This window comes from Notechis scutatus, chromosome 3 (assembly GCF_049901735.1).
Source record: "Notechis scutatus isolate UNSWTSFEM ecotype Mainland chromosome 3, rNotScu1.2, whole genome shotgun sequence".
Taxonomy (NCBI): Eukaryota; Metazoa; Chordata; class Lepidosauria; order Squamata; family Elapidae; genus Notechis; species Notechis scutatus.
This window is the reverse complement of record NC_142011.1, coordinates 138,950,988-138,977,982: the sequence shown is the minus strand read 5'-3', so window position 1 is coordinate 138,977,982 and position 26,995 is coordinate 138,950,988. Positions and strand designations below refer to the sequence as shown.

The 26,995-nt window shown below is 40.4% G+C and overlaps 1 protein-coding gene across 2 annotated transcripts; it reads left to right on the top strand.

Annotated features, from left to right (window-relative positions):
- Positions 1 to 26,752, top strand: IRF4 (interferon regulatory factor 4). 2 transcript variants are annotated; one of them, XM_087961220.1, is made up of 9 exons: positions 1 to 158; positions 7,710 to 7,998; positions 10,708 to 10,894; positions 12,755 to 12,843; positions 14,168 to 14,309; positions 16,642 to 16,749; positions 18,890 to 19,240; positions 21,992 to 22,104; positions 24,154 to 26,752. In XM_087961220.1, the coding sequence occupies exons 2-9, from the start codon at positions 7,753 to 7,755 to the stop codon at positions 24,295 to 24,297; spliced, it is 1,380 nt and encodes a 459-aa protein (XP_087817346.1). In that variant the 5' UTR covers positions 1 to 158; positions 7,710 to 7,752; the 3' UTR covers positions 24,298 to 26,752. The 2 variants fall into 2 exon arrangements, with proteins under 2 accessions (XP_087817346.1, XP_087817345.1); XM_087961219.1 differs by having other exon boundaries at positions 16,639 to 16,749.
- Positions 26,753 to 26,995: the final 243 nt, after the last annotated feature.

Sequence of the window (26,995 nt, the reverse complement as noted above, 5' to 3'; positions counted from 1 at the left end):
TCCGTTAACTCATTTTGTTTTTTTTCTCATTTGAAACCTGATCCCATCATCCTCTCTGCCCCCCATTCTTCAATCGTTTTAAGAAAGCGGAGTTCCCGGAATTTGGAAAGGAAGTGAGAAAGAGAGAGAGAGAGAGAGGGAGAACGAAAGAGACGGAGGTAAGGGGACTTCACTTTCTGTCACTATTTAGGATCGGGAGAGTGGGGACCGGGGAAAAATCGTCTCTTGAGAAGAGCCGGAGATGGGGCGGCCAAAATGAGGACTGTTGGGGCAGGGGAGGAGGACGGCGCGAAGAGTTATTCCTGGTGAGATGCTAAGGAGCGTCGGGGAAAAGCAGGAATACCTCGGTGCCTTTTCTCAGGAGCGACTTGTATCCCCGCACTGGGAAAACGTGCAAAAAATGGACGGGCCGGTGACTGAAGAGAGAAAATCCAATGGTGAGCCAATGTTCCCTTCCAGGAAGGTCTATCAGATCCAGAAAGAATATATTTTAACTGTCAATCTCTTTGCTGGATCTCTTCCACCCCTTCTTCCCAGAATTGGACTAGCGGCTTCACCTGTTATTAGGCAAAAAAAAAAAAAAAAAAAAACCAACTGGTGAAGTTAAACTTTTCCGTCTTGAATTAGGAAAGTGCTCTCAGGGACGGTGGGAATTCCTGTTCATAGTAATTTCCTAACTTCAGGTAATGGTCGTAAAAGGGAAGAAGGAAGGTCCTGCTTCATTTCTTCGTCCAAAGGCATTTTACTCATAATTCCCCTTACTCTTCAAGAAAGAAAGAAAGTTTGCCCTGATTTAAAATCCATACTGGTGGGGCCAGCCGAAGATTTCCAAAATAGTTTGCAACTCCGATAGTTGAGGTTCTCCGTTCTTTTCCCTAGAGGCGGTGGGGAAAAAAAAAACGTAGAAGCACTAAAAATGAGACAGAGAGAAGTTGGTGTGTAGAAGGGACATTTCATTCAATTTGTTCAGTTTGAATGGCCGCCCATTTCTTTGGTCCAAAAACAGAGCATTGCTCGGCGCTGTAGAGAGATTCATACTATAGACCTGCTGTGTGGTCCATCCAAAAACCAGTCGTTTCATTTCGTACGGGGGTGTGTGTGAAATTATTCTCTCCCCCCCCCCCCCTTTGGCTCTAGATCCCAAGTTCTAATCTAATCTAGCGTCGGCTTCCTTCGAGTTGTTTCAACACCTTTCTTTCGTGCTTCGCTCCCTTCCCCACCCTTGGTCTGCAGCGTCGCGTTTTATGAATGAAACCGAGTAGATACTACTCTGAGGAGTCCACGTCGCCTGGAGGGACGGCGCTCCAGCTTGCTGGCGTTAGTGACCCCAAGACTGTCGAACTTGGTGGTGGGAGCTATTAAAAAGAGGGGAAGGGGCGCCGGCGGGAAGAGCCTGGGAGCGAAATGAAGCCCGCCTTGGTCCATGTGGGGATAAATCTGAGCCCCTGGAGGTGGATTTCTGCTCAGTTTTAAATCTAATTTTCAACTCGCCGAAGGGAACCTTGTTCATGGTGGTGGTGATGGTCTGGTTCCCCCCCCCTCTTCTTTTAAGATAATTTTCCTAATTTGGCCACCTCCGGTTATTTTGGAGTTCGGACCTCGTAGTTTCTAAAACAACTTTGCTGGTTAGGAAATTGCACGTTACACCTGAAACCGAGCAGAATCTGGAAAGTTGCAGCAATGTGCCTGCACGATATCCTCTCAAGTCCGCACGCCTATTTCAGTCGAGTGAGCCCATAAACTTAGTCCCATAAAATAATGGGACGTATTTCTTTACATGTATAACGGTTGAGGGCTGGAATTTTAATCAGGGCAAGATTTGCTTATTTCTTCTTTCAAACGCAAGCAGGGTGATTCTAAAATTCCTTGAAAAAAGATGGAATTTGGGCTACATTTTTATTCTAGGTTCTTCCGGAACCTGCTAGTTTGTAGAGAGGCTGTGGGGGGAAATATTAACCCTTCACTAATCTATGTCGGCATGGCACCGTGTATATGGTATTGTGTGTAGACTAAGCCCCCCCCCCCGTGTTTAGTTGAGGGGAGCATGAGAGGAGACTACACACCCGCCGCACACACGTTCATTTATGGCCCAATCTATACAACTGGTTTAAATCTCCTCTGTTGGCGAACTGACTTTCTGAGCCACTGCAGAATCCCGCGAAAAGAACAGGTTCGAACAGTTCCCTGCATATTCTGCTACGCAAAAGGCCCTCCTGCCCGTTGAAAGAGGCGCTCCAATTTTTTTTGCGTTAGGCTAAAATTTAGCCCGACTGGCCCAAAGAGGGATGCAGTTTTGCCTTGTAATTCACCCCGTCCTCGCTTTCCGGTAAACTGGATCTTCAAGGGTTTTACTAATTCTGAGTCATCAGCTTTCGCTGATGTATCTGCACAGCGAAGAAGGTGTGTGTGTGTGTCCTATCGACAGTAATTTAAAACTTAATAAGCAGTATTTAAATAGCCTCACTTAATAGGTTCGTCCTATTGATAACCGAGTCGCTGCAGAGGACTAAATTTCATTGAAGGAAAAGCCTCTGTTAATCGCTTCTGCGCTTTCCACCCTTCTCTACTTCTCTTTCGGTCCCCGCCTCCCCGGGTATGCCCCTAAGGTTTATTGGCGGAAAGGGTGAATCCCAATCTGGAATTATCTTGTGTCACTTTTTGCATCTCGCTTGGTTTCGTCTACTGACGCAAGGAAAATAGTATGGATTTGTACTTCTCTACGAGACTTCCTACATCTACCATAGTATTTTTTTTCCTGCCAGACAGCCATCCATTAAACCCAGAAGTTTTCTATAAGTAGGGTTGGAAATCAATTGTTTCGAAGTTGGAATGTATGGTCTATTTAGTCAGGCATATATTCCATGAATTTACACAACTCCGTTGCAAAGCCAGGGGCTAGCCACTCTTCATTGAAGAAGCCAGAGAGGAGCTACCACTTTACCTCCCCCTCCCCCCGGGAAAGAGGCAGGAGACAAACACTCAGGAATATTGACGAGAGAGTTCGAATCTCCCAACCTTTTTCTGAAAATAAATAGAAACGCTCCCTGAATAATTAAGCCCGGTGAAGGTGATGAAACAGCATAGTCTCTCCAACAATCCAGTTGCTTTTTAAAGGCATCGGTCCTAGTCGAGATAGTTATTTGCAGCAGAAATATCAATAAACAGATGGTTCTCTCACCCCCAGGAAGTGAGGTCTGGGCAGTTTTTTGAGGCAGTTTCTGTCAGTAGCCACTATTGCATCAGTCTGATCAAGGGCTAGCACTGGCTTTGTAACGGAGTTCTATAAATTAGTGGAATATATGCCTAATTTTGTCCACTTTGGGGCTTCATTGGTTACTTGAAACGCTGGGAGAGAACAACTGGTTTCCAACCCTGCTTATAGGTTTCTAAAAAACACTTGGGATGGTCTGATAACGCCTGGCAGAAAGAGAGATACTAGATGTAGGAAGTCTGATAGAGAACCGGAACACATCCATGCTACTTCCTTGCTTCGGTGCCACTGGGGTCCAGAGTAGTCAGGTTCAAATTCCTACTTGACCATAGAGTCCACTGGATAACGTTGGGGAGTCACTCTTGTTCACCCAAGCATAAAATGAGAGGTTCTTGTAAGCCCGATATGAGCTCTTTTGGAGAAAGGTTTTGAACTGGAAGAAAATCCACAGGTACACAGAGCTGTGCCTCTATCTCCGAGTCTTCCAAAAATGCGCTGGAACTATGTTCCCCAAGCCAGCGCTGTCCATATGGGAGTTATGGAGATGCTGGGACGAGGAAGTTAGTTTAGAAGGTAAGGTGCTATGGATGTTTTTTTTTTAGCTGGATGAAACAGAACCTCTGAAGTAAACTGGACTCGAAGTTGGGCCGGATGAGCTTTGATTCTAATCTCAAAGAGCTCTGTTGGAAACTTTTCTCCCTTCTCCGTATGGAACAGGGCGAACTTAAAACTTTTAGAAGGGAAAGAAGGAGATCTCTGGGTTGAAGGGGTTTGGAACCAGATCCACAGCAAAGCGCCTCAGAGACCAGGATCCTACGTGGAATTCACGACCATTTGAATTCCTTCCCGACGAATGAATTAACCGGCCCCCAATTCACCAGCGGTCAGGCCTGGGATTACTGAAGGTGAAATCCAGCACCTGCAGCACCCAGGGTGGGGAAGGTGGTGAGCCCGAGGCCAAAACTAAGAGCCTGGGGATTGAAATACCCCCAAACGTTAGGGATGTCTTTGCCAGCTCCGTGTAAAAAACTGGATCCATACTTTCCTTTCTGCTGTCCCACCCACCCACCCACCCTCCCGATTTTGCCCACAGAGTTAGGGTCAAAAAATATATATACAGGATGGCAGCCTCTTCTTATCTGTTGATCCCCACTCCCAGGATGGCTTCCCTTAATACTGTCTAATACCTTCGCTGTAAAGTTGAGCCCGCCGCCCCCTATAAAGCCCGCCCCCTTCGTTTCCTGATGGCGCAAAGTTAGGCGGCTCTATCAAAGCACCACCGGCGGCTCAGACGGCCAAAGTCTTATGGCTTTGATCGGAGCAACCTCCTACGTTCACGGATAGACATTTCCTTTGAATAGCCACCCAAGGACTCGGGCGTGGGATGGGGGGGAGAGACGGGGAGAGCGAGGTTTTCGAAGTATCTAGCTGTCCATTGAAACAGGCTTTGCTTTGAAATCCCACCCCCTTTCCGGGTTTTGTTGCTTTATATACGGCAGCCGTAGCCACGCGGGCTTATATAAATCCCTCGAAGAGACAGCAACGTCTCTTCTCTTTCAGCCGTCCCGCCGAGATTTGGACCCTGTTTGACAAGGAGCGGGATGGGGAAGGCTGGCGCGCTCTAAACTCGTGCTTGGAGTCTACGGATGGGAAGGGCGGGCTGAGGGGCTTTCTGGATTGCCTCGTCGACACAGCCTCACTAAAGATGCGCTCCGGATGGTGCGTGCCTGATCACTTTTTTCCTGCAGCGGAGCGAGCCCTGACACTCATCCGGCCGAATTCAGCCGAATTCGGCCCGAAATGCCCCCCAAGGGAAGCTTGCTGTGGGCAGAGGCGCTAAAGCCGCAGCGGAGAATCCCCCCCCAAAGTCTCGGGCTCTTTGCGAGGAAACGGGTCCTGAAGGGGGAAGAGACTCGCGGAGGCGCTTTCGGGAGGTGCGCGATGTAAAAAAAAAAGTGGGGGGGGGGGGCAGAAGCGCCGCCGCCTTCCCTCTTTCCTAACCACACGAGTGGGGGCAGGCATTGACGGCCGGCGTTGTGGCGGGTAAATGTGAGGAGTTTCCCCGCAGAGAGGCCAGGGCGCGAGTACGTGGGAAGAGAGAGGTACCGAGACTCGGCGGCTGGGGCTGGTGGGTGAAAAAGAGAGAAGGGCGACCTGCAAATCTAGGAAGGGAGAGCGAAAGAGAGATAGGGGGAAAAGGGAGAAAAAGGGGGAAGGGGGAGAGAGAACGAGAGTGTGAGAGAGAGAATGAGAGGAAGAGAAAGAGGGAGAGAGGGGAAGAGAGAGAATGAGGGGAGAGGGGGAGAGGAGAAGGAGCGAGGAGAGAGGGAAGGAGAGAAGGAGAGAGAGAAAGAGAGGCAGAGGGGAGGGGAGAAGGAGAGAGGGAGGGAGGGAGAGAAAGGGAGATAGAGGGAAAGGGAGAAAAAGGGAGGGAAGGGGAGAGAGAACGAAAGTGTGAGAGAGAGAATGGGAGGAAGAGAAAGAGGGAGAGAGAGGAAGAGAGAGAATGAGAGGGAGAGGGGGAGAGGAGAAGGAGCGAGGGAGGGAGAGAAAGAGAGATAAGAGGGAGAGAGAAAAAGAGGGGGAGGGGAGAAGGAGGGAGGGGGAAAAGAGAGAGAGAGAAAGTGGGCTCCGTCTGAGGAATGGCGAAGAGTGGGAGGCAAGAAACTGTCACGCGGCGAGGTGGGTGGGTTAGAAAGAGAGAGGCGGTGTTTTGCTCCCGGGGGTAAAAAGGAACAACCAACAGGTCTCTGGATAGAATTAGCGCCAAACAAGGTCTGTCAAGAGGAAGTTGTATGTATGTGTCAGGAGAGGAGGGAACGGTGTGCTCAGTGCTTCGGACTATGGCGGGGGGGGGATACTAATAGACGAGGAGTACGTCGAAGCCTCGTCGAGGCAGGTTTGCGGGCAAAAAGTCTGGATTTCAAGCAGAAAATGACCGGAAAGGCAGAGCTTGCTTTTTTGGCGGGGTTAGGTACTCGTACTGGAAGAGAAAGAGAAAGAGAGGAGGGAAGGGAAGGGAAGGGAAAGCAAATGCGGAGAAGAAAGTGACGTTCGGGAAAACGGCAAGTTAGTCCTATAGAGAGCGAGAGAAGGTAGGGATGGAACCGGTGGTTGAAGGAAGGCCGTCAACCCTGCAGCCTTCTGGAAGAAGGGACCCTGGAGGAGACCAACAGCTGTGGGTCTAGACGTTGAAACTTAACCTGAGGAGGACGGTTGATGCCGATGGAACCATTGATTGATTGGTTGGGGGAGGAGGTTATGCTGTAGTGTAGAGCAGAGGTCTCCAACCATGGCAACTTTAAGACTTGTGGACTTCAACTCCCAGAATTCTCCAGCCAGCAGAGCTGGCTGGAGAATTCTGGGAGTTGAAGTCCACAAGTCTTAAAGTTGCCATGGTTGGAGACCTCTGATGTAGAGGGATAGCGGGTGGGGGTGGGGGAACACACCAACCACCAACTCATCTGAAGACGTCTGTTGGGTGTTTGTGCGTGCAGGCGCGTCTCATTACACCGGGTTGTATTATAGCAGGCGATCTAGAGAATCAGGCGAGCCTGATTTAGCGAGAAGCGTAAGAAGATTCAAGGGTTGGTCTTCTCCAGATTGGCTTTTTTGGGGAGAGGAGGTACCTAAATCAGGGTGTTGTTTCTTTTTTAAATGTATTTATTTATCCCTGGACTCGTCCCTCCAGTTTTCCTTGGCAAGATTTTCCGAAGTGGTTTGCCGCTGTTGCCTTTTTCCTAATGCTGAGAGAGATAGGGGGGGGGTCTGGCCCAAGTTTTGGCACCCAGTTGGCTTGGTGCTTAAGGCGGGACTAGAACTCGCGGCCTCCCGAGTTTCTAGGTAGCCTGGTGCTTAAACAGCTCCACCAGACTGGTTTGCAAGCCCCGAAAAAGCCGCGCTCGGTGAACCGTTAAGGCGCACGGATTCTGACAGGCGTCTCCAACTGCTTGTTCTGTAAACACCAACCCGAAAGGCTCAAAGGCTGTTGTAGGTAAGCAGAAGTCCCCAAACTTGGCAACTTTAAGACTTGTTGGACTTCAACGTTAAAGTCCTCAAGTCTTAAAGTTGCCATGTTTGGAGACCTCTGAGGTAAAGGAAGCCTGTTGGGCTCGAACTCCAAAGTTCAAACCCACGCAGACACACACAACAACCTCTCAGCCTCAGTGCTCTCAGAAAGCGGGCGAGGTTTTTGGTTGTGGCGAGGTTTTGTTTTGTTTTTTACTGAAGCCGCGCTCGCCGAGAAAGAGGCGGCCCAGAGCAAAGAACAAGGGGAAGGGCAGAAACGGGGAGAGCTTTTCCTGGAAACGGTAAATCGGAGACGCCGGGGTTTTGCCTCGCGCGCGCCTCCTCCGCGTGGAGAAAAGCGCGGCGGCTCGGCGAGCGGGAAAGCGCAGCGGACTTTTTTTGTCTGGAACTGACGTGCGCGCCCGGGCGCACGTGACCGAGCGGGGCCGCTCACACTCTCCTCCCCCCCCCCCATTCCTTCCTTCGTCAGGGGAGGAGGAGCAGGAGGAGCCGAATCTGGCGGGGCGCCTGGTATGAACTTAGAAGGCAGCGGCACCACCACCACCAGCAGCAGCACCAGCAGCAGCATCGAAGGCGGCGGCATGAGCTCGGTGAGCTCCGGCAACGGGAAACTCCGGCAGTGGCTGATCGAGCAGATTGACAGCACTAAGTACCCGGGCTTGGTATGGGAGAACGAGGAGAAGAGCATCTTTCGCATCCCCTGGAAGCACGCGGGCAAGCAGGACTACAACCGCGACGAAGACGCCGCTCTCTTCAAGGTACACCTTGAAGAGAGGAGGGCGGGTGGGAAGGGGGCGCTCCATCAATCGCTCGCCATGGGGCACCCATCTGAGTTCGTAGGACTGAGGGAAGCTGGTTGAAGGAGCCGGGTGGCACCTGTTTGTAGGAGTTGGAGGCAACGTCCCTCAGAGATATCTCTCTCTGCCTCTCTCTCTCTCTCTCTCTCTCTCTCTCTCTCTCTCTCTCTCTCTCTCTCTCTCTCTCTCTCTCTCTCTCTCTCTAATGGTCCCAGCTTTCTTCTCTAAGCTGGTTCTTGCCGCTACCTTTACAGTGACCTTATGCTCTTTATTACAAAGCACAGGGTTTAAAAAAAAAAAAAAATCCCAGAAACCTACCCTTGAAATTAAATTAATTTATTTAGGCTCTGGGTTTTGTTCTTGATTTTTTTCCCATTCTTTCTAATTGTCCTTTCTTTTTCTTGTCTTGGTGAACCTGCTTCAGATTTCTCCCTTTTCCGCAGGTTTTACCTTCCCACTTGCCCCCCCCCCCCCAAGAAGTAGTAGTGAGTACTACTAACTCACTGTAGTAGCCTCAACTTTGTTCTGATTAGGGGGAAATGGGAGTTATAGTTCAAAGCGTTAAGAAGGTGGTGTCTGTTTGGGAAGGCTGGTTGGGAATAGTCTTTGTTCAATAGACTTAATCTTGTGTAGGTGAATAGTCTTTGTTTAATAGACTTAATCTGGATAATAAAATACTGTATTTTACCCTCCCAAACTGGATCTTGTGCATCCTGCACCCAAAAATGAATGTTGTAGAGAAAGGCGAGGTATTCTGATATTGGTTGGAGTCGACAATACCAGTCAGTTTTATGATTGCTTTCCTTATTAACTCTATCTGAGAGAAACACTTATGAGATTATGGGACTTGCAGCTTTTATCTACTTGACAGTGGTGGTAAGATGGAGCTTGGTAATAATGGTGAGATCATCAGAGTTAATTCTTGAAACCTAGGATTCATTTCAACCTACATGTTCCTCACATAGGTACTATAATAAAACACCACATTTTCCAGTGAAGAGAAATCACATCTCTAACAATGGACATGCATGGTTGTGAATTCAGTGTGTCCAAAGAATGAATCCAGTTTTTGTTTCCACAACAAGATAGAAGACCTGAGAGGCATGCTAACAAAGGATACTCAATAAATTAAATGACTTATCTGGGATTTGAATCCAGGTTTCTCAAGTCTAAGTCCAGATGCCATCCACTAAACTCGTGAGATTAATTTCCCAATATAACAAAACCTTCTCCAAAGCTGTAGGCTTAAAATGGGAATTGTCACAAATTGTATTTACAACCTGTTCAAGAGTATACACTAAAACAAGAAAAAAAATATCTCACCAAATACTAAATTGAGCAACTTAAACGAATTTTTTTAGGGCAATTCTTATAAGCTAAAAGTCATGGAAATCACAAGAAAAAGATAGAGGTTTGCAGTAGATCAAAAGGGCCTTTTTGAGTTTCAGGTGGCTTTATAGTACTTCCATCACTTTCAACATCAGGGTGTTTTAATGAATAAAGCTTGAGGGAAGAGGACTAGATATGAGTTTTGTATGAATGTGGCATGAGCTCAGTTTTGCTGCTAAAAATAAATTCCTCGATTGCAATGCACTTAAAACTGCCTTGCTCCTTAATCCTCTCTGGGCATCCACCCTTATTTCTGAGTTGCTATTTTGCATATAGTTCCAGTTGGGAGATCTCACCCTTAACTTAAATTACTGACAATACTATCCTATTTTCTTCCTTCAACTTACATCCTAGATGTTGCTGAACTAAAATGCTTTTCTGTCACACTTGGCAGATTCCTACCATGCTGTATAATTTCTTTTTTTCTCATTTGATTAATTGCCCCAAGGCTTAATTCATTAGGTCTGCAAGCCTCATCACAGTTGCATATACTTTAATCCCATAGATATCAATTGGACTTGTGTATAATTTTGAATAGGATTGCAGACTTTTTCATTAACTTCAGCAAGCACCATAACTGTTTAGTAAGAATTTATTTCTAAAACTCCCTTGTTTATATTGTTATTGAGGAGTATTACCTGAAGCAATGCTGTTAAATTTCTGCTAAAATGAGTTTAGCTAATTACTTTTAATAGTAAGTATTTTTTTTAAAGCGACTCTATACCCTACTGGTAGAATTCATATGGCACAATCTTTCTCCTTAGTTATTCAACCATCACATTTAACATTAGTACACTTGTTTATTGAGTACACATTGTTTTCTCTCTATTATAGTTTTTACTTTCTGCCATCTGGGTTCAAGGTTGGTTTAGATGTTACACAACGTATAGAAGACACTGTAAGGTTTCTGTGCCTGCTTTAGTTGCCATATCCCCACAAGGAAAACTTGAAGTGAAGTGGTGAAGGATGTATCACAAATATTCAGTTGTCACACCACCTAGTTCTTATAGAAGTGACATAGATATAATGAATCTTGAACCTGTGTCTCATTACTGCTAAATTTGCTCCAGGCTTGTCTTACACCTTCACTAACAATTAGATTCTAAACAGAACTACCAGAAGGAAAATATAAATCGCATAGCTTGCCCCATGATAATTCTAGGAATTTTTTTATTTGGAATATATTTATTATTGTGATATTTATCTTATTGTTGTTAATGCTACAGACTGTCCTGGAGGATTCTGTTTTTTTTTTTGATCAATTTCTGCAAATATTTTCAGGCCTGGGCTCTGTTTAAAGGGAAGTTCAGAGAAGGCATTGATAAACCAGATCCTCCCACTTGGAAGACAAGGCTGCGTTGTGCTTTGAACAAGAGCAATGATTTTGAAGAACTGGTTGAAAGAAGCCAACTGGACATATCGGATCCATATAAAGTATATAGAATAGTGCCAGAAGGAGCAAAAAAAGGTAGGACAGCACCTTAAACTAAGCTTAAAAAGCATCTGGCAGCCACTGCTTATCCTTCATTGTGGATTTGAATATGATACTCCTCACTAGTTGATAGCCTAGAGCTACAGAAAAGCTGTTGATAATCTAGAAAGCGCATAGAGAAGAGCAACAAAGATGATTAGGGGATTGGTGGGTAAAACATACAATGAAGGGTTGCAGGAACTATAGTTTAAAGAAGAGAAGGGCTGTGGGTAACTTGATAGCAATCTTCCAATATTTGAGGGGCTGTCAGAGGAGAAGGGGTTGACCTATTCTCAGGGGTGGGATTCCACTAGTTCGCACCTATTCGCTAGAACCGGTTGTTAACATTCTAAGCAGTTCGGAGAACCGGTTGTTAGAAGAAATTACTGGCCTAATCCTGTAAGGAAGGCAGGAAGGAAACATTCTGGTGTTGCTTACAGAATCTGCCTCTCCATTAACCCTTATTATGTTCTTGGAAGAACTAGACTTCTCTGGAGTTTCCCCCCCCTCCTTTGCTAGTACTTTGCTTGGGTGGAGTGACCATTCAAAGTTACAATGGCACTGAAAAAAGTGACATGACCATTTTTCACACTTACGACTGTTGCAGCATCCCCACAGTCATGAGAGGCCAGGCGAGGAGATGCGTGCCTCGATGTGAGTGATATTGAGTTGGCCACACCCACCCAGTCACATGACCACCAAGCCACTCCAATTTAGCCACGCCCACAGAACCAGTTGTTAAAAAAATTGAATCCCACCCCTTCCTATTCTCCATCCCCTGAGGGCAGGACAAGAAGTAAGATATAGAAATTTATTAACTAGAGATCCAGATTAGAACCAAGGAGAAATTTCCTGATGGGAACAATTAATCAGTGGTGCTCCAACACTGGAGATTTTTAAGAAGAGATTGGATAATCATTTGTCTGGAATGGTACAGGGTCTCCTGCTGGAGTGGAAGGAGGGGATTTCGACAAGAAGACCTCCAAAACCCCTTCCAGCTCTGTTATACTGTTACTGTTAATACCTGCTTTCCCCCTTTCAAACTTGGAGTCTTATTTCTCTTCCATATGGGCACCAGCTTTACCTCTCTCTCCCCATGATAATAATTTCTGTGCCACTATACATTGTTCTGCCACTGTTCTCCCCACCCATGCCTTTCATCTCTTTGGGCCAGCTAGATATCCAATGGTCCCCCAAAAAACAAAAGTCAGCCAACACACTACCCTCATCCTTGCTTTTCATCTCAACTTGTTTAGTTTTTTTGGATCAGGGACAGTGGGGAGAACCTCCAGCTTCTGGAAGAGGGAGGGGAGAAAGAATTTGGGAAGCAGGATTTGCCAAGAGAAGAAAGTCACCCAATTCATAGATCACAGAAAGCACTGTAAAATATTGCAGTGGAACAGGAGGTCAGCCAATTAACTCTGCTAGTTAATTAACTTAGCTTTCCAAGATGATTGGAAGCCCTAAGACATTATGGGGACATACATGACTCTACTAGTTCCTTGCATGTGAAAAGAGATATAAGGAAAAGAAAGAGTGAACAGAGTTTTAATAAATTCGGGATTCAAAACCTAAGAATACTCAACCGGATTTTTTTTGGTCAAATGTGATGAGGGTAGTTATATATGTCTATGTATGTCTGTGTGTATGTATGTATATAGGTTTTCTCTTTGCACGCTTTCAGATTTCTGTCTTTTTTTCTAACAATACAAATGAACTTTGTATCTATAAAGAGGCCTGAACTATAATTTCTGCTAGAAATTAACAATAGGGGTTTCATTTTTAAATACTCCCAAGATGCTACTTTTTTATAAAGTTCTATAAATCACTCTGTTTCTGTCTACAAATAATTTACAGGATCAAAACAACTTAGCATAGAAGATCCACAGATGATTATGAACAATGCTTTCGCTCTGAATTCAGCATATTCTTCACTACCGCCTCAGGTATGACCCTTGCATTTATTTTAATTTTGTATATTGGAGAATGAAAAGGTAGAGATGGCGTGTTTCTTTCTTTCCTTGTACCATGAGGTTAAGAATGAAAACAAATGGCTAAAAATATCCAATATAACCTAATATTTTCAAACGACTTTATAGGTGTTCTTGTGATAGATTTTGATTAGTATTAGAACTCTTAGCATGTTTCATTTCATTTCATTTCTTCTGCTAGAGAAATATAACTGAAGTATTTTATTTTTGCTTTTCAATAACAGCACTGAATTTGTGCAGTTGTATTCATGGCATAAATAGTTCAACTGCATCAATGCATTCTTCATTGTCAGCAGCTTTCACTTTCAATACATTGTAAGTGTAAAGTCCCCTCTGAGTCCCTTGTATTTCCACTGAAATTTGTATTTTTTCTGAAATTTATATTTATGTGAAACAATGCACATAAAGGTAGTCCTCAACTTATAACAGTTTGTTTAGTGACTGTTCAAAGTTGCAGCAGCACTGAAAAAAGTGACTTGTGACCGTTTTGCATACTTGAGATCATTGCAGCATCCCCACAGTCACGTGATCAAAATTCAGAGGCTTGGCAATTGGTTCATATTTATGACGTTTGCAGTATGAATCTTTTGCAACCTTCTGACAAGCAAAGTCAATGAGGAAGCCAGATTAACAATCATGCTCCTGACTTAACAACTGCCATGATTCACTTAACAAATGTGGCAAGAAAGGTCATGAAACGGGGCAAAATTCACTTAACAAATGTCTCACTTAGCAATTTTGGGCACCATTGTGGTCGCAAGTCAAGGACTACTAGTACATTACAAATACATCTACAGTAAACTTGTCCTTCACAGAAAGAGCAACCATTTGAGAAGGACATGAAACATTGTCATCTGGAAAACACAGGTTTATTCTCTCCAGTCATATAATGAATTTCAGGAATCATTGAGTCTTCACTGCATTGGATATATGAGATATTAACTGGATTCAGTTTCAGTGGTGTGTGTGTGTGTGTGCATGTTTAAGCCTGATGGAAGTAAAAGGATAATAATAGAGTTCTAATCCTATTTTATTTACCAGGAAGAGAGGTGCCTGAATTCAGTCGGATTTACTTTTGAAAAGACACCCATAAGCTTGTATGTCAATAACTGTGTCTCTCCGGAAACTCTTTATTACATATAAACAAGCTCAATACTGTGTTTGAGTTTTCATTTTACAGATATACTGAAGAGAATATTTAATTAGAAAGCTGAAAATGACTGATTAATTTAGTAAATGGCTGAAAATAAGACATGTGCTATTTTAATAAAATACACAGGTTCCAAACTACATGGTACCTCATGACCGTAACTGGAGGGAATACGTACCAGAGCAGTCCCATCCTGATCTTTCGTACCAGTGTACAAGTGTCTCTTTTCCACCTCGTAATCATCACTGGCAAGGCCCGTCATGTCAGAATGGTAAGAAATTCTCGTGCTACAGGGCATTTTTATTTAAGTTACGAAATAAATAGCGGCTCCTGATTTAGGGTTCCATCTGCATCCAAGCCAAGAAAAGAAAAACGTTAAGAAACTGGATTTGTTTACTTCAGCAGAAGGTAGAACTCCATGCATACTTTGGTTTGCGTGAAGTTTTCATCTCCACTAAAATGAGGGAGCTAATTCTGGTAAAGGCAGAACTTTCTATGTGTCTCACAGTTCCTATATTTGCAAGAAATTGGCACGGTATAAAGAAGAATATTATGATACAGCCTAAAGAAAGTGTTTTTATATTAAATTGCAGAGAAAGTAAAATCACTTGAGCATTCCTGAAATCTATTAAAAACAGTTAAGTGTGGTTTGTATTATGCAGATAACTAAATGCATAAAACAAATTTTATATTCTCAGTGAAGATTGGAGTGCTTTACTAGGCAAATTGAAAATAAAAGAGAAAACAAAGCAGATAAGGAAGAACAGCCAACTTCCAATTACAAATGTAAGCAAGGTTTTTAGTTACCTTGAGAATACTCTATTCTTTACTTTCATAAACTGAAAAAGTTGCACAAAACTAAATAGACAAAAGATACTGCTTTGTTTCTTTCTTTGTCTGATCTCTATATGCTTATTTATGAGCAAATCCGATCAATTTTAATGCAGTACAAATAAACTAACATTAGGCAGAGTGCAACAAAAATGAAGCAATTCTGAACTGCATAGATTTCAGTGACTGATAAATTGCTTGTCAATTTTTTTGACTGATATTAATGAAATGTTATAATTCTTTTTGAATGGTGTATACTTATGCACTTTAAATTCTCCATGGTTGCAGTCTACCTTTGCAAATTTTGTGATAAGGGATTGATGGGGGATTGGGTAAGGTACAGATTTCCTGGGTTCTGGAAAAAAATGATGCTATGATATCTGCTTTTACTGTGGGAGAAAATGGACACTTGCAGTCTGAATTTATCACTCAGAGCATCAAAGCATAATTTTTTTGAATAAGACAAATCTGTCATTATCAGAACACCTATTAATATCACTCTGACTTCCCAAATATGGAGATTCCTTTCATTAGAAGAAAGAATTGCAAATAGAAAAGTGGTTGCATATTATCCATCAAGTACAGGTAATTCTCATTTAGCAATTGCCTTGTTTAGCAGCCATTGACACTTATGATGGTGATGAAAAGAAATTTTGCCACCAATCCTTGCATTTACAATCTATCTGTAATTAAAATCAAGGCTTTCTCGGAATTTCACTTTAATACTTGAAAAGTACAAATGATAATTTAAGGTGAACATCCTGGTGCTCAGCCAACGCTAGATAAAAAAAGTGTTGACTTCATACAATATGCTAAACTCTAAAACCATGACAAGAATGTACCGTATAAACTGAGGCAGGATATCTTTACTTTAAATTTGGCCAGCTACTTGTTTGCAGCAAAAATACAGAATGGACAGAATATAATTCTATAAAAACCCTATATTATGATTTATATCTTACGATTTGTATTGTTTACTTAGCATCTTAGTATGATTTAAATTGATTGCTTATTCAGTATCCATGACTATCACTAAGTATTGTATCTAATGTTTTATGAAGAATGTATTTTACAATGTTAATGTTCTATATTGTTGCATGTACATTGAGAGCTTATGCACCGGAAACAAATTCCTTGTGTGTCTAATCACACTTGGCCAATGAAGAATTCTATTCTATTCATTGGCCTTCAATGTGTGGTAGCAAATTTTGGTGTACGCTCTTAAGGCATTCTAATAAACTAATGCAAGTTGATTTCATTTAGATTGAAATACTAAGACAGAAGCCCCTGAACTTAAAAGAATTTTCATAAAGCAAATCATTATCTTTGAAGCAGCTCTAAGCCAGTCCAAAAACCATTATTTGTGATAAAGTAGAGAATGAGAAGATTCATCCAATCTTATTATGAATGTAATACTAATATGAGTTAAACTGGATAAAGCACCCCTATTTTTTCACTCTTCCCATCACCTAACCCTTCAGTTCCTGTTTTCATAGTATTGTGCAATGGGATAAAAGCATTATGATTTATAGAGGTTATACACAGTCAGTTAGTGGGAACTTTTTCAGATGATTCACCAAAGAAGAAGATTTAATAAGGAAAATGTATCAAACTTAAGAATGAACAATCAAAAATATTTAAAGGAGTGAGAGTATTACATGTTGATAATTGTTTCCATCTAGCAGATGAAAGTTTTGAATGTTATTGGCTGTTCGGTCGTGTTCATTTTGCTTTTTGAAAATCATTTTTTTTTTTTTTTGGTATGAAAGTAGGTTGTCAAGTAACTGGGACTTTTTATGCTTGTGCACCACCTGAGACGCAGACTTCTGGCATCCCAATAGAGGGAAGCATCAGATCTACTGAAGCTCTTCCCTTGTCAGGTATGTATACACCATCACAATCTAATAAATCACAGTGAACTTCTGATTTAAAAAAATGCTCATAAATATTTCCCTATGAGCCTAGAAGAAGAAAATAGTGAATATTCATCTGCATTTGTTCTTCTGTATATAAATACATGCATATTTATTTGAAAGAGAGCCAATAGGTTCTAGCATGAGTTCTAGTCTCACCTTAGGCAGGAGGTCTGCTAAATGAACTTTGGCCAGTCATACTTTCTCATCCCTAAGAAGCTAGGTATAGCAAACAGTTTTCAAAATCTTGCCAAGAAAACTGCAGGGGCCAGTCAGAGTCAAAAATAGACTCTAAAATTGTCAGGCATCAAAACTGTCTTACAGTCACTCTGCATGTCAGATAGAATTTAGATAGGAATGCATAGTAAATGTGGTCTGGTGGTTAAAGCACCAGGTTAGAAAGCAGGAGACTGGGAGTTCAAATCCTGCCTTAGCCATGAAAGCCAGCTGGGCCAGTCATTCTCTCATCCCAATCTACCTCACAGGGCTGTTGTTATGGAGAAAATAAGGAAGGGGGTGCTGGATATGTTCGTTGCCTTGAATTATTTGTAAAAATAATAAAGGTAGGATAGAAGTAAATAAATGTGGGGCAGGGGAGTGAAAATTTTAATTATAGATTAAGTTGTTTGAGAATTTTATTACACTATGTTCTACTACAGATTAGAAGTACCAGGAATCTTCAAAAGACTTATTGTGGTTGATGGCCAGAAATAATACTTAGTTGGAATATACAGGGCCAAGGGCCTTTTTCGTAGTGACACCTGCTTTATGGAATTCCCTTCCCCTTGTAGTATTGATCATACTATATGTACTAGTTCCCTTCAGGAAGAAGCTAAAAATCTATTGTATACCTCCATTTCCCCCTTTTAGGGAAAATGGTGCTATGGATGGTGGTTGGATTGTGCTTGTAATTTTTAAAAAAAGATATTCTATTATTTGGTATTATTGGTGCATTTTATGTTGCATTTTATGGATGTAATTATTATTTTGTAATTTATTAGTCTTATACTATTAACTTCTACAAGCTGATTTTAGTAGGAGCAAGTGGATTATAAAATATAAAAAATATATAAATAAATATGATTTATACAGGATGCATATTAAAGTGTATAATTCTAGAAATAATGTTTTGATTATCTCATTAAATACAAATTCTGTTCTGTAGTCTACCAGAAAGTGAAGATCCTACTTAGGTATGCAATTTTGTCCAGAACTCTTTAGATTACCATCGTTTTTGAAGCAATCCAGCTAATATAATCTCCTTTTGCTTGGCAATTTAGTAATTTAATTTACAAACAGATCTTTTCTTATTCCCCAGAATATAGTTCATAGCTGTTTACACTACTGCTTAACAGGGAAAAATGATATTTATTGAAGAGGTCAGTTGGTGAATGATCAGGAAATCATTTTTCAGGGATTTTAGGACTTTTACTTTGTAGCAGTATTTAAAAGCTATGATTATTCTCACACTACACATATTTTATTTGGCTATATTTCTTTAAGCCATGATAGTGCTAAGTTTTTCATCTGTGCTATAAATGAGCCCATAGCTTGGTTCTTATTAAACCAAGAAATTATACTCCAATATCACACAATACGGCCTATTGGCATTACTGTATTTAGCAGTGGTTAGCTTTATTAAATATTCTATAGAATAGTTTTTAACATGTAGTTATTTACACACACAAATATTCATTAGATTCATGCTTAAATATGCAATATATGCTTAACAACTATTTGTTGAGTAAGCCACAGTATTTTGAGTTCACACAATTCATTATGCCAAAACCAAATGTTACTTACTGCAATTATTCTTTATAATAATATACTGCAATTATTCGCTATAATCTCTATCATAGCATCTTTGAAGGAGAAATAATTATAATTTCCACAGTAAATGTTAACCTGAGAAAATGGCCTTATGCCTCCCCCCGCCCCCTCAGAGTTTAATTGAACAGAATGGAACCTGTTTCTGATAGGTTTTGCTATAATGTTTGTTCAATAAATCAGGAATGGATGAAAACTTGTCTCTCTAGTCCTAAACTATAGGAAATGCAGCTGTCCAATACCAAATGTTAAAAATAATTTTGCATAAATATGTTTTCAGATTATCGATTGCACATCTGTTTGTATTATCATGAAACTCTTGTAAAAGAAGTCACAACTTCAAGTCCTGAGGGCTGTAGGATATCTCATGGTCATAGCTACGAAGTCACCGGCATGGACCAAGTTATGTTCCCTTATCCAGAAGATCATAACCAGAGGAAAACAACTGAAAAATTGCTTTCTCTGGAAAGAGGAGTAATACTCTGGATGACCCACGATGGCCTCTATGCTAAGAGACTTTGTCAAAGCAGGATATATTGGGATGGGCCTCTGGCATTCTGCAGTGACCGGCCTAACAAGCTGGAAAGAGAGCAGACGTGCAAGCTTTTTGATACTCAGAAATTTTTATCAGGTAATTTTTTAAAATATAAAAATTTTACCATTTGTGTTTGCAATTAAGACTTTGACTTTAAAATCGGTTCTTTTGCTGTTTCAAATATTGGCTTCCTATAACCACACATAGAATTTGCAGCTGCTCCATCCTCTCAATTTTGAACTCCAGCCTTTGTGCTTCCACAGTATCTGAAATCCAGCCTCTGTTTACCCTTTCCCCAGCTTCTCTGCTTTGGTAGTAGAGAAACTCATTTGCATACATACATTCAAAAGGCATCAGGGTTTTAAATATTTATTGATTTTCATTTAGATGTACAATCCCAGAGGTGGTATTCAGCAGGTTCTGACCAGTTCTAGAGAACCGGTAGTGGAAATTTTGAGTAGTTCAGAGAACTGGCAAATACACCTCTGACTGGCCCCGCCTCCATCTATTCTCTTCCTCCCAAGTCCCAGCTGATTGGCTGGGGCTTCTTTTGTTGCCCTGTATAGGAGAACTGAACAGGAAATCAGGTTAGTGGGGTAGGGAGGGAATGGGATTTTGCAGTAATCTTCCCCCAGGAATGGGGAGGGAATGGAGATTTTACAGTATCCTTCCCCTGCCATGCCCACCAAGTCATGCCCACCAAGCCACACCATGCTCACCAAGCCACGCCCACAGAACCATTAGTAAGTTTTTTTGAATCTCACCACTGTAAAATACAGTTAGAATTTGGAGCTTTGTTTTGAAAACCCAGCTCTGTTGGGGATATGGCAAACTTCTTATCCTGATTAAGATTTATTATGCCCCAGAAATAGATGATTCTAGCATTAACAGAATGTAATCCTTTTCCCAATATATATTATTATACACAAGTATGTTGTTACTTTCATTTTTTAAAATTGGATAAATATTATATTAGACATGTTCTTTGAGCATAGTTTTTTTGATTTAGTTAAAACTTTATTAAATGAACACATAGCTACCACAGAAAAATAATTGTGGTGGGCCTCATTTTCTCCCTTTTCTGTGAAGTTTAATACAGCCGATCTCTTGCTTCTGCTATAGTAGTCTGCATTTTCTCACTATGATTCACTTTATTGGCTATTTTTTGCCAAGATTAATGCATAAACATAGAGAGCAAGGAGGATGACCTTAATGGAGATGAACAAAAACTGTTATTTATCTAGGCAGAAGTGTCTGAACCATTTTTAAGCCCAGATCTATGAGATAATATATGGATGTTTCTCAGGCAGACATCTCTATAATTCTCTGAATTTTAAGAAGGAGATATAGCACAATCTGACTTTCAAGATTCTGTTATAACCAATCTCAATAAACGTAGTCTTAGTCTTTTTTGAAATTGATTTTCTGCTGTGGCCTATCTTTTGGAACTCTTTGATATAAAATTTATTAAAAAGGAAAGAGAAGGAGGACTAGTGCCTACATTGAGTACTGAACCAGATGACTGCCAACAGTTCAAAATAATACAGCTAAATTAAAGAGTCAACAGTGTTGAAAGCTTCAGTCAAAATTACAACAGCAGCATGATGCCATCAGGATACAAGCTCTTTCCCTTTCATACATATATGTGACATCAGAACATATGAAATAAAGGGGCAATATTTTGGTCATAATAATGTGTTAATAATTTGGTCATTCACTCCATTTGTCCTCCATCACCTGTGGATGCCTCTGAGCTGAATGCTGATGAGAATATAACTTCAAACAGATAGTTCTTCAATCTGTAGCAGCTGAGTTCCACTGTTTTAAGATATAGTTAGGAATTCTTATTTTAGGTATGTTCCTAGATCTAATTTTGCCACTAGAAGACCAGTTAAATTCAATAATGGATTGCTAGCTACTGCTGTCTTTAGAATTAAAATCTTGTCTTGATTATTCGTGATCTGTTAATTTGAAATTTATTGCAATGTGTTTGTGCCTGTGAACATTTTTCATAAACTTCACCTAAGTGCACAATTTGGCAGCCAAAAATGTAACTACAGTACATAATTCTAAACCAATTACCCAGGATTACCTATTAATTCTTGACTAAATTCAAGGATCTCATTCTCTTAAAATTGTATATATCTACAAGGTTCTTTCTTCCTGTATAAAGCATATTATTAAAATTACTGAATTCTTGGTGTCTTTGTTATCAGAGTCACAAAGAATTGGGATACCTTGCTGAAAATATATGCCTGGTACTGTACCCACTTCATAACCTACTTTAAGCTCTGTTCTTACATATATAATTGCCCAAACTGCCTTATTAAAAAAGGACATTAGTGTGATTGTTGGATGTTATGTAATCTTTTAAATAGTGTTATTGATTCTATCTTGCCTTTAGCCTAGAACTTTATGCATTAACTGGCTACAATAGCGATTTTGAAGAACGTGAATTTAAAGAATGAAATTGTTTTAATTGTGGCATTCTCTAAGGATTTTATTAAGCTTATTTTACCTATCTGTAAGCACTATAGGATATTTTATTCTTTTTATAAGCTATTCAGCTTTTTTTAGGGAGGAAGTGCAGTATAAAACAAAATTGATACTTTATATTATTGTGTATTGTCTTGAAATCATATTAGATGAAGCAAACTGTAATGTTTTTTTAAAGATAGAAGGAAAAACAAACTGAAACTGGATTATCTATTTGTTTCAAACACAGGTAGATAATAGGGTTCTTTAAAAAAAACTTTGATGAATCTATGTAGGATGATTTTTCATGCATTATTGCACCACTGTCCTAAATTTAGCCTCCAAAGTATAATATTTCTGTTTGTTTTCTAGAACTACAAATATTTGCCCACCATGGGCGTCCATTACCTAGATTCCAGATTGTATTATGTTTTGGAGAAGAGTTTCCTGATCCACAAAGACAGAGAAAACAAATTACAGCCCATGTAAGTATATGCTAAATGATTTATGTAATACAATATATAAATGCTAAAGGCATGGCTAATAAGAAAGTAGGGGACTGAGACTAAGTGCTTTATGAAATTGTTTTACGATATTGAAATGCTTGATCAATCGATATGTAGAATACAAATAATTTTCAGTTTCAGAAATGTTCAGCTCTTCTTAAACCATCAGGTCAACCTCAAGCCAAAGCTACAGGTTTAAATAACTAAGATTGCTTGACAATATAATCACAATTTCTCTGATTATACTGCTACACAATCTACAATATTAATTCCTATATAATTGACAATTGTATCTTCACTTTTAGTGAATGCTAAACATATGTTTAGAAACATATTTCAGTTAATAAATCAGCAGCAAACATCCAATCTCCTTACATGGAACTTATCATATATCCCATGCTCTGTTTGAGCTTGCAGCTAATTTACTTACAAATCCAAACTGCACTTTTGGAAATCACCAAATTTAGATTGCTTTATTGTTAACATTTTCCATAAAAAGAATTTTGAATAGGTTAATAAATTAATAATGAATAGCTTAATAAAGAATATATAAGGTTAGAATAACAAGCCAATCCTTTTAGAATCACTTGACCTTTGGGGTGTGTGTGTGTGTGTGTGTGTGTGTGTGTGTGTGTGAGAGAATTTGCAATTTGCAAACAGGTTAAACAATTTCACTATAATCCAGATGATAGCTTAGGTATGTCCCCTAAATTTATATTAATAATAAAAATAATAAAACAGTGCCTTTGATGCAATCCCCAAGCAATTGAAGTATCAGCTGAACATCCATTGGCCTTGACAAATTCACCATCAGTCAATTGCAAAAGGCAGCTTTACTTGGAACAGCTTGCATCCTGCAATGATACTACTAACATCATAAAACATCAACATTTGCCTCTCCCGAGTCCTTTGGAAGGACTTGATAGGTGGATAAAAATGCCAAATCCAGTATGAACATCTGGCTGACTGTGCGACGAGCCATCAAAAAGTGAATTCTCTATTTATTTAATTTATTTTAACTGCATTCGTGTCAGACATACATTCTATTTTACAATTTGTGAGTCCAAACAATATGTTAAGGGTGCATGCTTATGTTTGTGTAGCAAACTGAGCATGTGTTGACAATAGTCACTGCTAATGCTGTCATTCAGCAAATGAACCCCTGACACAGTAGATTAATGACAGTCCTAGTTGAGCTGTTTTCATCCTCTTTGGTCAATACTGTTTAAGCACTTCCATTAAAAACAAAATGGCAAAATCAAATCCCCACCACCACAAAGGTTTGAAGTCAGTCTACTTGAACTGGAACCACCACATACATGCGTGTGACTGCAAGGAGGCTAATCCTTCATTCCAGAAATGTCACTATGGACATTAAACTACTCCCCAGAACACTGGGAAGAAAAACGAACTGGAACAGCAGATACATAGTTGTGGAAGAGTTTGGTCATAGATACCCAGAACAAAGTACAATGAGGAAATAATGCTAAAATGTATCTGCAAATTCCAGCCTGTGCTTGCACACTAATGTCAGTTGCAAGTAGATAAATCACAGGGTGTTTTTTTTTTTTTCTCAAGATATCACAAGCTATGGTTCACCATTTGTCCCCCACCCAATTCAGAGGATGGTAATGGCTCTGCATTGCCGATTCTCTTCCTCCTTGGGTCATATCCTTGAAAAACAAATACAATCTAATTATAAGCTAATGCAGAGCATTTAAATCAAATAATCATTTGCTATTGTTTTCATTCATTGATATTAGATTAGAAATATAAAATAGAAAAAATATACCACATTGCTTTCTTAACCCTATATATTTTATATTGAAATTTGCCAGAACTATTGTGTATCTACTTGTTATCATGATAGCAGATACATTCTCTTTGTTTTGGCAAGCTATTTGTTTGCATACGTAGGGTGAGATTTTTATGAATTGCTGTTAGCTCCAAAATTGATAAAATAAAATTTCAGAACATTATTATTCCAGTAATCACCATTTCAACTCATTCATTTTCTGATTTGTTAAGGTTGAACCAGTGTTTGCTAGGCAGCTGTACTACTTTGCACAGCAAAACACCGGACCTTTCCTGAGAGGCTACGATATATCAGAACAGATAACCACTTCAGAAGATTATCATAGATCCATCCACCATTCCTCTGTTCAGGAATAAACACAGGAACACTGAAGTCTACATTTTGGGAGGTAAACGGAAGGCAAAGTACTTTGGATCACAGCTAAAGGATGTGCACCAGTGCTTTGAATTTTCCTGAGAAATCATCACCAACTGGAAATGTACATGGAAGGGATACCGTCAATGTAAGAATCTAGAACCCTGAGTGATCTGTGAGAATACACATGACTTTAGCCATGTGATCATGGCTTTCTCTCTATGCATACAGTAATATGCTTATTACTCCAGAGCTGAAGAAGTTTCTTGGATGAAAAGCAAAACGTCTTCATGGAAAAACCAGGAAGTCCAGTTGCCTCTTGAAAAAGCACCTTTGGGACAGTTCTCAGGAAGATAAGCAATGCTGTGTTAGTATACTAGGGACAATGCAGTCATTTATGCACTGTATAGGAGGAAACTCAGGCTCACTGGTTCTTCTCAACTTCAGTCCTACAGCCTCATTCCCAATCTTTGAGAAAGTCTAACTGTAATGAGTGAGTTCCTGTTAGCAATGCCATTTGATTAACACGCTGAATATGGCTTGCTTTGTCTGACAAGTTGTACAAGGCTAATCTGCATTATACATCTCAACTGTATTGCTGAATTAATTGGATGAGAAATGGTTAAGAGCGCTTTTCATTCTTAGTGGTTTAAGTCTAGAAAAGTGAAGTTGAAAAATTAAACGTGTACGTCGTTCCTCACCCCACCCCACCCCGTTCTAACCAGAAAGTTGGAAGGAATGTAAAAACATTTTAATCATGACTTGTGGGTGATTCTGTGACATAGGTGTTATTGAAATGGGCAAGACGAGTTGAAATGAAACCTGGGAGTTCACCAAATACCCATCTAGATCAGGGCTGTCAAACTTGCAGCCTGCGGGCTGGATGCGTCACGCTCTGGCCACACCCATGCCCAGTTTAGCAAAGGGGGAAAAAGTCCCAATATGTCACATGACACTGCTGAGATGATGTGAGTTTGTCACCCCTGATCTAGACTCGGAGAAGTTGGTTCATACCTTTTTTTTTATTAAATGCAGGTGGTCCTTGACTGATGACCACATTGGGATCTGAAGTTCCATCACTAAGTGATGTGGTTGTTAAAGTGAGTTGCGCCTGATTTCATGACCTTCCTTGCCCCAGTTGTTAAGCAAATATCAGAATTGGAAGGGAGCTTGGAGATCATCAGCTTTGCTGGCTGAGGAATTCTGGGAGTTGAAGTCCAGAAGTCTTAAAGTTGCCAAGGTTGGAGACCCCTGATCTAGTCCAACTCACTGCTCAAGCAGGAAACCCTGCATCATTTCAGACAAATGGTGGTCCAATCTCTTCTTAAAAACTTGGTTGCTGGAATTGGGTATGTCTAGTCTAGTGTAAAGAAGGACTGTGGTGATATGATAGCACTGTTCCATTATCTCAGGGGCTGCCCCAAAGAAGAGGGAGTCAAGCTATTCTCCAAAGCACCTGAGGGCAGGACAAGAAGCAATGGGTGGAAACTAATCAAGGAGAGAAGCAACCTAGAAATAAAAAGAGATTTCCTGACGGTTAGAACAATTAACCAGTGGAACAACTTGCCTCCAGAAGTTGTGAATTCTCCAACACTGGAAGTTTTTAAGAAGAGATTGGACAACCATTTGTCTGAAATGGTGTGGGGTTTCCTGCCTGAGCAGGAGGTTGGATTAGAAGACCTCCAAGGTCCTTTTCAACTCTGTTAATTCTGTTCTGTTAAATCATCATGGTCATTAAGTGAATCATGGTTGTTAAGTAATAGCCTCCATTGACCTTGACTTTGAATTTTTAGCCTGCCTTTATTACTTTATAAGTAAGTCAAGATTCCAACTAGAATCTCTTTGGGAAAATGATAAATGAGAACCACATGAGCCCAAGATGCTGAACCATACAAGCCAGTCACGAAGAGCCCAAATCTTGATCACATAATCCCAGAGAGGCTTCAACCGTTATAAACACAGGCCAGTTGCCAAGCGTCCAGATTTTGATTGCGTGACGATGGGGATGCTGTGATGGTTATAAGTGTGAGGACCAGTCATAACTCACTTTTATAACTTCAAACAGTTGCTAAATGAATGGTCGTGTAGAGGATTAATTGTGTTGTATCTTAGTCTTTGGAAAATTCACAATACATTAAACATTCCTACAACTGCAATGATAAAACTTAGTTTGTATAGCACTGAGTACACCAAGTAATAGGAATACTTTTTATTTTGATTGTAAAAGTTGAGCAAAAGTCAATAGAAAAATATGTGGAAAATGATCAAATAGGAACCTCAGCTGTGAGAAAAAAGGTATCTTACCTTCCTGCTTTCATTTCTCTTTTGGTAGACTATGAAAATGCAGAATAAAATAAAGGTAGAAATGTTTATCGAGTATAAGCAATATAATTATGCTGTACATACTTTTAAGATTTAGATTTATGTTTGATAAATAAAATGTTCCAGTTTTTACAATCTTATTTTCAAATAACTCATACATAACTTTCCCTTCCATTTTAAATTTTGATATGACTTCTGAGGTTCACTTTCTTCCTGCATCTGCATAGTATTATTGCATTTATGTAATGAAAATTAAGCAGATATTTTTTTTGTACACATTATCTGGTTGAAGTCAACAACCTTGCCCAGATCGAACAGTTTCTCAGAAGACACCAATGCTGTAAGTTTTATAAATATATGTGGTTGTATGACAAACCT